At 30.2% G+C, this 12795-nt stretch overlaps 1 protein-coding gene across 3 annotated transcripts; it reads left to right on the top strand.

Annotated features, from left to right (window-relative positions):
• Nucleotides 1-28: 28 nt before the first annotated feature.
• Nucleotides 29-11175, top strand: LOC106074973 (clathrin light chain A-like). 3 transcript variants are annotated; one of them, XM_013235877.2, is made up of 7 exons: nt 29-213; nt 3942-3982; nt 4325-4453; nt 5564-5678; nt 5864-5975; nt 7790-7819; nt 9677-11175. In XM_013235877.2, the coding sequence occupies exons 1-7, from the start codon at nt 69-71 to the stop codon at nt 9846-9848; spliced, it is 744 nt and encodes a 247-aa protein (XP_013091331.2). In that variant the 5' UTR covers nt 29-68; the 3' UTR covers nt 9849-11175. The 3 variants fall into 3 exon arrangements, with proteins under 3 accessions (XP_013091331.2, XP_013091335.2, XP_013091334.2); XM_013235881.2 differs by lacking the exon at nt 4325-4453; XM_013235880.2 differs by lacking the exon at nt 7790-7819.
• The last annotated feature ends 1620 nt before the right edge of the window (nt 11176-12795 follow it).

The following is a 12795-nucleotide window of genomic DNA, read 5'->3' as shown; positions in this document are numbered from 1 at the left end:
ATAAATTATTTCTGCGGATATCATTTAGTTCTCGATTCATTCATTTCCGTGAGTGACGCAAATCTAGAATGGCCGACTTTGATGCTTTCGAATCTGCTCCAAGCGAAGAAGTGGATCCTGCTGCAGATTTTCTTGCTCGAGAACAATCAGAATTAGCTGGATTAGAAGATGATAATGAGAATTTCAATTCAGGCCAGCAGTTTGGTAACCAGGGTACTTAATTTATTTTTTTTTTAATTTTGTATTAAAGCAGGGATCATCTCAAATTAAAATTTACAATTTTTATTTTGTCGCCGCATGACACGCCCACCAAAGCCAAAGGCCTAGATCTAGAGATCTAGACTAGGTCTTGTTTATATGCCAGTATGTATCTGGATCCAGATGTGGACTAATTCTAGAAAGATTTAGATTTTAGAGTCTTGTTGTAATTATTGTAAACCTCCGCTGTGCCTTGAGTATGCTCTAGCCTATATGTAGGAGTAGGGATGTGAAATAAAAAAATTATCTTTGAAAAAACAATTTTTCGTTAGTACATTAGATCATTAGTAACATTATTAAAATACTTTGATAGAACTTTCCAATGGTGTATAAATTATGAATGTAAGTTAAACAGTTAGAAAGTTATGATTTTTTTTGTGGCTTTTTGACCTAACATTGGTTGACATGGCACTATGAAGATGAGAGCGTCTGGCTGGCTCAGCCAGTGAGACACCCCCCCCCCCCGCTCAAAAAGTTAAAAAGTTGGAATTGAGTTTCATAGACGATAGATCTACTTATTAAATAAGAAATTAAATAGTAGATCTAGCATTATAAGTAAATTTCTAGCTCACAAATCTGATTTCATTTATAATTATGAACTTCACTTGTTTAGAATGTAAAAATTGATAAAATAAACAAATTATCGGGTCTAGAGCTACAAGAAATGTCTGAGGGGTGTGGACAAAATGGCAGCGTTGTGATGGGAGAAATTTAAAAAATATTTAAAAAGTGTGATCAAAATCGCCTGAAACAATTTTTTTCAAATGCGCTTTAAAATTTAAAAAAAATAGAAGTGGTCAAAAAAACTTTTTAAAATCTATTTAGACCTATACATAATTGCTATATCTACTAGCCTATGCAAGATTTTATTCTTAAAATAGTTTAGTTTTTTAAAAAAAATTAAAAATCCCATAGGGAGCAGTGCAAATTTATGCATCAACATTATAATCGATAACAATTAAAGTGAGCATGCTATCGTGATAAACTTGGCAGAAATATGGCCAGATATATATTCTATTAGCACAAAAAAAAATCAAGTTCTAAAACGTAACCTGAAGTGAGTATCAGTAAAAATAAAAATACGTATACTTTCAAGTTTAAAAAAAGTAAGAAAATACACCTTTTCTTTTTAAAGTCCACATGAAAAAATGTTCCTCAATACAAAATGTATCCATATTCACCCATTTTAGCAACGATTTCAATAGATTTAAAATCATAACGATTTCAATCAGGGGCCTATGAACAGAAAGTAAGAAAAAGGGAACTCAAAATTTGACGCCATTTTTTTACTTCCGGTCTTACGGATTTTCACATATCTACTATATGTTCAAGCGGAGGTTATAACTACTTTTTCTAAACTTCCAACTTAATTAACACTTGAATGTCTTGAACACAAATACAGGCAAGGCAAAAGCCTACAATTTAGGGAAGTGAAATCAAAAAAAATATTTTTGAAAAAACAATTTTTCATTTGTACATCATTAAAATAATTTAAAAGAACTTTCCAATGGTATATAAAAATGACTGTATGTTTAACAGTTAGAAAGTTATGATTTTTTTTTTGTGGCGTTTTGACCTAACATATTTGACATGGAATAAGTGAGGAGAAAGCTTGTTGCTGGCTCAGCCGGGTGAGACACACCCCCAGGTCAAAAGTTAATAAGTTAAAATTGAGTTGAGACAATAAATCTACTTATTAAATAAGAAAATAGGGCTCCACAGCTACACGAGGAAGCTAAACCATAGCTGTCTACGACTGAAGGAGGCCAATATTCGTAGTAAATTTCTAGCTCTTAAATCTGATTTCATTTATATTTGTGAACTTCACTTGTTTAAAATGGAAATATTGATAAAATAAACAAATTATCGGGTCTAGAGCTACAAGAAATGTTAGAGAGGCGTGGACAAAATAGCGGGGTTGTGATGGAAAAAAATACCATAATATTTAAAAATTGGGATCAAAATCGCCTGAAACAATTTTTTTCAAATGCGTTTTTTTTTTAAATTGCAAGGTAAAAACTCTTTAAACAAGATTATAATTTCACTTGCTGGTGACATACATCTTCTATAAAATAAAAAAAAAACTGAAATGTCCATTGTGGTCAGTGTTATTTTGTTTTTTTTTAAGTTTGTACGATGTTGGCAATGAATCAATCTAACAATTGGTAGGATATAGCCAGACACATCATGTACTATTAGCAGGAAAAAAATAAACATTGTACGGCTTACCAGTAATGAGTATCAGTAAAAATAAAAATGTATATACTTTCAATGCAAAATATTTAAATAAATTTTTGTCTTCAAAAAATTGTCACTGACAAAATTTTAGCAATGGTATATCTTTACATATACTGAACATAATCGATTTCAAACAAAGACCTGTGTAGCAGTAAGGAAAACACTGTCTCAAGATTTTACACCATTTTTGGGCACAGGAATTTCACCTCCCTATATAATTAGATTCCAGATAAGTACAATAAAATGAGACAATCAATAGTGGTGACAATTCAGAACATTAAATTCTACAATGAATAAATCCATATGTCTTCGCTAAACAAATACCTTGATTCTAAGTAAAATAAAAAAAACGGCTAAATGAACAATACTGCTCTTAACTACGCTAAAATAAAAACTGTTTTATATAATATATAACTCTAATCTTTGTTTTTATTATGAAATTATAGTCGCTACGCTTTAGAAAGTAACCCAAAATAACAAAACAAACAAATCCTAACTTTTGTGCATCAAATTCCTATTCATAACTTTAAAGTATCAAGAGATAAATCTAGATCTAAAGTTTATCAATAAATTTAGAATGTATCTCTTATATGTTACAAACATTTTTATATTATAATAATTACAAATAATTACTTAATTAATTCACAGGATGCAGTAATTTGAGGATCGTCTGTGTTTAATAGATCTTATAATTTCTAATTGTGTTCAATCAAATGAGGAATTACAACATTTCTAGACAATATAATTATATCCTTATGACTAGATGTAGAGTTTTAAAGAAGGCCATACTATATTTTTGTATATAAAATAAATAAATTGTCTAACACCTAGACATTAAATCTAAGTACCCTTGGTATTATGGTCTAGTTCATTCTGCTTAATAGAGTGGGAAAATAAAAATTACTCTAAAACAACAACAAAAAATAATGTAGAAATCTTGAATATATAAAACAGTACAATACTAATAAGGCATGTCTTTGACTAGGCAAATTTAGGAGGATGCTGTATTTCACATGGCTACATAGTCCTAGCTGTGATCATATTTTGCCTAATCCAGCGCAGATATAATCATTGGTTGAAGTTCTATCCCCATCCACACCTGTCCTTGGCCAGTAGATTTCCTTTTGGTCTCAAATGTGCACCCCCTCAGTCTTTGAAAGAGATCTCCTTCTGCTAGCATAGAATTAGTTTGTTAAATACTCTGATATTGCAGAAAAAACACAAAATAAAATATATTATAAATTAATTTAAATTTCAAGTATTTCTTCCAGTGAATAATAGAAGGGCCTTTTTAAAATTCATGGGAGTTGGGGGAAGGATGTAAAATATGACTTCTAGGATATTTCATGCCATGTAATTAAGCAATTGTACCAAAATAATTGTGTTAGTTTAGATATTGTAAATAAAATGTGTATATTTTAACAATTTTTATTTCTTATGTCAAGATTTCGACTCCTTTGGACAAGAACCATTAGCTTTGCAACAGGTATGTTTTCTGTTATACCCTCTGGCAGAACCTTGTTTTGAAACAGGCTTTAAGTATTTTAAGATTGCCAAGAAAACTTTTTTTTTTAGTACTATCAGTTCTATTTTTCTTCTTCCTTAGTTACAGTTACTTCAAAGATATTAACAACTTTTTTGTTTTTAAGATATTTCTTCTTTACATTTTAAAGGGCTTTTATTTTTTTATTTTAATGTTAAAGGTACATATTGTTGTTTTTTTTAAAATAAGGTTTACCCTATTATTTATCTCATTTTCGTCTTGAAATAACTTGTACATATTTTGGCCCATTGCCCCCCCTCAACAAAAAAAACCTTTTCGCTCCAGAATACTTCTGATGGATTGGGTGATTTTGAAATATTAGGAGGAGGTGGTGGCATTGATGGCTTTGGCGCAGACTCTGGAGCCCAGCAATACATGGGTTTTAATGAGAACATCAGTCAAAATGAACTTTCTGTGAGGAAGCAATTAATGTTTTGTTTTGTCTTTTTTTTTTTTTCCTGCCAAATTTTTTATACACACTATACAGAAAGAATGTATCACATTTATCCTGCTTGGCATTTATTTATTTTTTTTTTTTCTAGGCTCTTTCTCCCAAATGTTGTTAGTAAAATTCTGACGTGTTGAAAATGTTATCATTAAATCTGAGTTTAGAGGGAAAAAATCCTAATTTAAGCAATGCAAGTGACATGTCGTTTTTCTCTTTAACTGAAATGTTATATTTATGTATATGACTTCTCTCTGTCAAGGCTTTGTAACAAGGGTATTGATTTTTTATTGGCTAACGGTAGCTTTTTGTCTGCTTTTTACTGTATGCACAATTAGGTTAGTCTAGATAGGCTTAATGTAATATTTAGTTGAATGTTGACACTTAGGGCTGTAGTTCTTGTCATCTTGGGGATGGTTTTATTGTTTGTTTGTTTTAGAAATATTTTTTTATCACAGACAGAAGGAAGACAAATTTACTTTTAACATATAGGTTGAAATTTTAGCTATGTTTCTTAACTTATGTGTGGTAGTGGCCATAGTAATTTTATAGAGTGTTTGACAGGTATCACAGCATTACTTATTCCTGTATAAAATAAGTTAGCACATTGCCTATCCCTGTTAATTAAGTCAGCCATGCTCATCCCTATTTAATAATTAAGTATTACTTTTATTCCTCTATCCTCTTAATGTACCACATTATTGGACTCCTATGTAATATCTATGTTTTTATACACGAACCATTTACATTTTTCTTTTAAACAAGATAGTGTGGGCTATTAGTGCTTTGGTTATCAAAAATTATAAATTAAACTTTTTATATAAAATATGTTAGTTTTTATAGCATTTGGCTTTTTCATTTTCTAACAGGATATTAGGGTTGTCTTTTCTTAGATAATAGACCCTTTTTTTTTTATGATATGATTAATTTAGACTTCGGTATGCCACATATTAACCCTTCTGCTTGCTTTTGAATTTTATTTTTTTAAATATTGTTTTTATTTTTATTTTTTTTTTTTGTAATCTTCAGATTTGAGAAATGCATTTATTTATTTATTTCTCCTTCTTTAAAACCATTAGCAAAATGGCCCCAGTAATATGTATGAAGCTATTTCACAACAAGACACATTGCGGGCGGTGCCTGAAAAAATCAAAATCTGGAGAGAAGAACAAAAAAGCAGACTTGAAAAAAAAGGTAAATATTTTTGGTTTGGTGATCTACAAAAATTTGTATGGACACTATTTTTTTCTTTCTTAAATGATAACAAGTTTTTAAGATATTCTGCATATTCTCTTTGTATCATATTTCATCTTTTTATCTTTTTGTTTTATGTAATACACACCCAATTCATGTCGATATTGTTTTTTTTTCTGTGACAGATATTGAGGAGGAAAAACGCAAGTTAGAGTTGAAAGAAAAAGCAAAGAAGGAGTTAGATGATTGGTACAAGCATCATGCAGAACAACTGGAGAAGACCAAAGAAAATAACAGGTACTTATTGGGTGTTTGGGTTCTCTTGGGTAGCTGGACCTTTTTTTTTTTATCTAAATTTTTTACTTTACTAATAAAAAATTCAGGGTCTCACAGTGAAGTTATTCTTCTCAATAATAATTATAATCTTTATTCTCCTTGTGGAAATTTGTCTTACTATCAGGCCATTGGTAACAAAGAAATATAAAAGTGCAAAGTTTGTGTACCTCGCTCAACACCTTGCTGTAACATGAATTATTGCTTGAAAATTGGTGATGTTTTTGTGTTTTTCAAAGCTTATATGAACTCACTTTGTCTGTCTGGGTTGAGAATCTTGTACACATTATTTCTCCCACTTGCCATTCTTGGATCAAGTTGAAACTTTGAACAATTATTTATTGTCAAAAACAACACATGAATCAATAAAAAAAATCTAACCAATTAGTGAATCAGTCGTAATTAATTTAATTTATTTTATTTTATATAGAGAAAATGTGCTGAGCTGAGTGGAGATTAGCTTTGTGTGGAGAATTAGCTTGTGCGCTAAAAGTTTTTTTAAATAACAATAGACTAATAAAACCTTCTATTTCTATTTACTTGAATGGCTCAGTGGCAATCACGTCTGCCTACCATAATGGAGACCCAAGTTTGAATTCACACTCGAGCAACTTTTTTTTTTTTGCTGTGGAAAAGGCAGTACAGAAACCTTCTCTCCTTCCACCCTCCAATTGATCCACAAAAGTGATTGGACCTTAGTGCACTCAGCATGCTATAAGCATGGAAGTTGCGCTGAGCAAAAAGAATTTTTTTAATACTTTCAATTGCAGAAATGTATTATTGTTAGTCTATATCTATTTAAAATTAATTACATGATTGATTCAAAATAATTGAGGCTAGTTTATTCAGCATAAGCTTTGTTTTTTTAAAAGTGTTTTTCATATTCATACTCTGAATGAGTAGTTTCAGTCTTTTATCAAATATTTGAAATATTTTGTTTGCTTAGTTTTATTTTCCAGCATTTTGTGTAGCCTCGAGGCATGCACATACACGCCAAACACACATTTTGTTGTCTGTTTCTTTACTATGCTTTTGTTTCACCGCATCCAATGGCGCTACCCATGCTCTCTTACTTGGCCTATTCTCATTAAAACTAGGAATGGTTATTTTTTTTTATTTTTTTTATAAATAGAAATAAAATAGAAAGAAGTTACAATTTGACAGAATTCAATTAACAAAATAAGTCGGCTTCAATTGTAATAGATCACAGTCTAACATTTTAACGTCATTATTTTATTATATTATATATTCTTATTTATATTCTTATTTATAATTTCTATGTGTGAATATCTGGTTGAGGCTTTCACCATGCTTTTGTTGGCTTCATTTATTGTTTTGAATAGCAATGTTCTTATTACATATATAAATAATAAAAACAGCAGTAATAAAATTGAATTAAGAAATGACTAGCAAAAACAAAACACCGTTATTCGCAAGCTAAATGCCAGGAGTTTCCTCTTAACGGCTGAACAAAAGACATAGCTGATTTATAGATCTGAACAAAATAATGTGAACTTTTTCTTTTAAAAATATTTGGTGGTTGTTGTTTTTTTTAAATACTATTTGATTAAATATGGAATCATAATTTTATTGCCATCTAAAACAATGAAGCAAGTAATTTCTGACAAAGACATATATTTATGTTTGTTTACTATTTACTTTAAACTAGTTTACTCCATAACACATTCCAGACAGACTTTGTATCACTTGGTAGGTTGTTTTTCATGCATTCTTGACATCTTCTATCAGCTTTTTTTAACATGTGTCTACTTTTCCAGGAAACATAATGATGTTACTGAGTCACAGGGGTATGAGTTCTTAAGTATACAATTCCATTTAAATAATACAGGAGTTTATATATATATATATATATATATATATATATATATATATAATTCTATTGTGGTGTAGGTGTAGTGGTACATGTTATCTGTTCAGGCACTAGCAGCACAGTCAGAGCCCTTCCCTTTTTTCAACTTCTAAGATACTACTAAACTGCTATTCTTTTTATCCAGTCTCTCTTACATGTAGATTTTAAAGACTGGTTTATATTTTTATATATATATATACAATTCTGTTGTGGTATAGTTTTTTTGCTAGATGGACACTTTTGTTCAGGTCTTCTTATTTCTTCGCTGTTTAGAAAATAGAAAAGTTAAACTAATATTAATAAATTTGTTGGTAGAAACACTCACATGCTTCTCTGTATGTTAAAAGTTATGTTAAAAGTAAATTTATTTATTTCTTTGCTATCACATGCACAATTAGTATTGATATGCTGTTTTAAAATAATTAAGAGATTTGGCGCAGTTTTTGCAAATATCGTGAAACTAGAAACTTGATCAGTAAAGAAATTCAATTGAACTTGTAGGTTAAGATTGAGCTGAGCACCAAAAATAATATTTATAATATATATTTCACTAAGCCATTGCTTTATCAATATGCTATATGTAGTTAGTAAGTTGTTGTTGTTTTATTTTACAGCATTTTTCATATTGCTTTTCAAATATCAAATGTTTAGCTGGTAATGTCATTTGACCTCTTAAAATTGAAACATTTCATGGGAGAAAGTTGTAGAAAATGTGATGGTCAATTAACAACATAGAAACTAAATCAATGTTTGGAGTGTTCCATGTATAATGTCTAGCTTCAATGTAAAATTGTTTCTTTTAGACATGTGACTTCAAATCACAATTGATGTCTGCATGCAGTTGTTGTTGCTTTTTTAGTGTTGTATTAGTTGTGTGAGATTTGCTGCAGGCATCAAGAAGAGACATAAGCTTTAAATTTTCTATTATTACAGTGTTGTTTGTTTGTTTTTTTGTTTTGTTTCATTTCTTAATATTGAAGCAGTCTTTTTATGGGCTGGAAGCTTTGCACTATCCTCCTAGAATCATTCTAGGAATGCTATTAATAATGCAAGTACATGTTTTTAGTCAACAGTGTAGTAATTTAAGAACACTGTACTGTTAAAGTACCGGTAGTTCATAGGCATTCATAGGCGACCCTTGCCCCTCAGTCTTACAAACATGATTAACTGAATGATGCTAAGCATGGAGACATAGGTGTGGGTCAAAAAAAAGATAGCTTTCAAGAAAAATATGTACTTACTAGAATTACTAATTTGGGTTATTTCGTTGAATATTTTATTTTATTTTTTTAAAAACAGTTGTTTTATTAGCTTGAGAACTTGTACTAAATTGCCATTTGTATCAGATTTGTTTGTCCAGTATTAGAAGCTCTGTAGATATGAACTGGAGTTTTTATTTTTGTTTTTTTTTTCTTGTTTTTTACACTTAACTACAGTAGCATGTAATGGTACCTGCAAATCTCTTATCACCAGCTGTGTGACCATTCACCAAAGTATGAATGAGTTCAGAGATTTCTTTTTTTTTTTGCTAGAGCCCCTGTAATCTCACACTCGTTTTACTACTGTATTAGCAGAAACAATGTTTTGAACAGCTAAAGCGATTAACAAAAAAAAATATTGCAGTTTATGAATGACAGCAAAGATAGTTGACTGTTCTGGTAGCTGTAGTTTTTGGCTCACAGTAATATTTTTCTTTCATATGTGTCAGTTCCTCTTTTCTCTGGTACAAAACTTTAAATCTCAGTGCTCAGTTTATTAAAATAAACTCTTCTCATTTTTTTTTTTTTCATCTAAGGGCTGCGGAAAATGCATTTGTGAAAGACAGGGATGAGAAGATACCAGGCCAGTCGTGGGAAAAAATTACACGCCTTTGCGAGTTCAACCCCAAAAATTCCAAGAACAGTAAAGATGTATCCAGGTTCCGGTCGATTTTACTTCAACTGAAGCAGACACCACTGGTGCGCTAGTCTAGTTAGCCATTCTTCCTGTTCATTCTTTGTTGCTGTAAGGAGAAATATAGCATAGCTCTAAAAGAGGCATTGGGTTTTACAAATGAGAAATTGTTTTAAAATATTTTTGAAAATAAACATAGTGCTGTTACAATTTCCCCCCCCCCCCCCCCTTTGCTGTTACAGACAGTTGAAACTAAAAGCTTCAAGTTTCTATCTACATAAATAATTGATGTTCTTATTTAAGCCTGTTTTTTAAGAAAAGTTATTACAAATATACCCTAATTTGCTGGTATTTCAAATTAAATAATGTGTTTTCTTTAAAATGAAAACCTTTAATAAAACGGTTTGAACAACCTTTTTTTTTTTAACCACTGCATTTTAATAGTATGCTGTACCATAGCAAAGACAGTGGTAGAGATACTATCATCATTACTTTACTTAACTACAAGATTCTTTTTTTTTTCTTTAATTAGTATCTTCCTTGCCCTTTTCTTTAGCCCATTTTCTAGATAACTTTCCATTTTGTTTTCCAGATGAGAGACAAAAGTCTTTGTCAAAAAAAAAAATAATAATTTAACTTTGGCTTTGGTTTAAAGCCTTTTTTTTTTTTTTTAAAGTTGTGATATACTCTTGAATGGGTGTATGGAGCCTAACAATGTGAATAACCATATTGACCTTAGCCATTGAAATCAATGTGATTCTAGTAGTTCAGTGTGTGTTCTAGCTGTGTAGATGATTGTGTAGTTCTCTGTCTCCTACAATATACTTTTTTATTTTTTACAAAATTTTATAACCAACAAAATGTTCAGTCCTATTATTTAAAAAAAAAAGTTGTTTTTTTTTTTAAGAGATCCTTACTAAACCTTGAAAGAGTCAATTATCAAATTTAAAACATTCCTTCATTACTTGTGGAAACTTTTAGTATCATTCTAAAAAAATGTTTTTTTGTTTGTTTGTTTTTTTGTTGCTTTTTTTTAAATGAATGATTGAAAAGTTTTTAATGTTACGAATGTTTTAAATTATTTTGCTGTTGTCCTAGAGTTTAGTGTAAATAGATTGACATTAAGAAAGTTAGTTGTCACACATTTTTTTTTTCTTCACAAAATGATGTCTATGCATCTATAAGGGTCGGCCTTTTTAAATCATCAGTCGTACATAGCTCTACAGTTAGTTTGTGTAACAGCCTTAATTAACAAAGATAGAACTTTCTAAATGTTTCATTGATTAGGCTTCTTTGGTCTACACACTTTGAATGTTGTGTTAATTTATTGTTTCACTATTTCAACATGAGGTTAATGTGAAAGTGTGGATGAATTAAAACAATTACATTTGTAACCTTTGATTGTGATGTCTTTGTTAACATTTAAAGTGTGGTCAATATCAATGTTTGTTTAACGTTAGTAAAAACCATTAAGATCAGCTCTTTTTAATAAACAAGATTTTCATTTGGTGATTCCAAAGTCAATTTAAAATGAATAAATTTTTAAAAATTTGAAATATAAAGTTTAAGAAAAAAAAAGACATACCGGTAGTAAATGAAAGTTGAATTTTTTTTATTTTTTTTTTAAGTTGTGAATTAGGAGGGAATAAACATTAGCTTTGAAACAATATTTAAGAACTTTCTGGATTTGTTGGTATGCAAGTCCCAATCAAATGGAGGTTTCTTTAGACTTACAGATCAAACTTTTAGTAATCTTTGTCTGAAAAAGTATAGCCTTCTTCCACAAGCACTGCTAAAGATGGTGCTAGAAATATGTTGGGTCCAAGTCAAATTGTCACAATCTTATTCTAGCACACCATCAGCAAGCATTTTGATATAAAGTAATTGGATAAAATGTGATACAGCAAATTTCTGTAAGAAACTGTCATTTCAACACAGTAAATTCACAGTGGTTAGTGATATTCCTAACCACAATTAAACTAGGTGATTTAGTTCATTACAAATAATCTAAAAATTATACATTTTGTTGTAAACTAAACATTCATATTTTTTTATTTTGATAATTTGTTTTAGGAAAAGGGGGGCGCATAAGCAAAAGAACTATTGCTGATAAAAATAAAATATAATCTTTTCTGAGTCTCATAGATGGAGCAATGGGCTTTGACACTAAAGAAACATTTTTATTAATTCAATAATTATGAAGTGATCTTCCTGGAAATTTTAATTCACAAGTTTCTAATGAAAAGTTATCCAAATTATTGATTTTATAATATTTTTTTTTTATTTTTGACTATGGCAAAACTTTTGAGTTCACTGGCAATTGAAAAGTAATAAATCAAACTCAATACTTTGTTTTAAACCAATTCTTATAACCTTAGCTGCTTGTCCTCTTGTGTAATGCTACATGTATGTTGAAACATCATAAACACCATACATAAAACACTGAACCATAATCTTCAAATACAAAAACAAAATTTAATAAAATACTCTGAAAGACACAAAGATAAAGGCACATTCCTCGTCCCATATGCTAGGACAAATTTGTACAAACACTCCTTCTTCCCTATTGCTATTAGAGCATGGAATGGGTTGCCTGAGCTAGCCAGGAAAACCAGTGACTTGGCTGAATTTAAGTCATTGGTTAATATGCATGACTAAATGCATGACGCGTAGGACGTAATCATCTTTTTTGAAGTAACGTCTGTATTATATAAGATAAGATAACATCTTGAGATCTCTACCTGTTTTTAAGAAGAGAGTGATGCAATTGAGGTGTTGCTAATCTGATGCTAGGGTGGCAAATGAATTATGTTAAGCTAAACAATTTCTCTGCTAGTTTTGAAGATTTTCAAGCTGATATATACTTGCTTCAGACGACATGGCCTACATTGTGTGGATGTACCAAAAGCCTAAAATACTTGTTTCTGAATCTGTGTGCAGGGCAACGCAATGATTGTTCGTTCCACGGTGATCAACATGAGACAGTGAAAACAGCATTTTCACTAGGCAAGAATAGGCTCT

The sequence above is a fragment of the Biomphalaria glabrata genome, chromosome 17 (assembly GCF_947242115.1).
Source record: "Biomphalaria glabrata chromosome 17, xgBioGlab47.1, whole genome shotgun sequence".
Taxonomy (NCBI): domain Eukaryota; kingdom Metazoa; phylum Mollusca; class Gastropoda; family Planorbidae; genus Biomphalaria; species Biomphalaria glabrata.
This window is presented reverse-complemented; position numbering and strand designations above follow the sequence as displayed.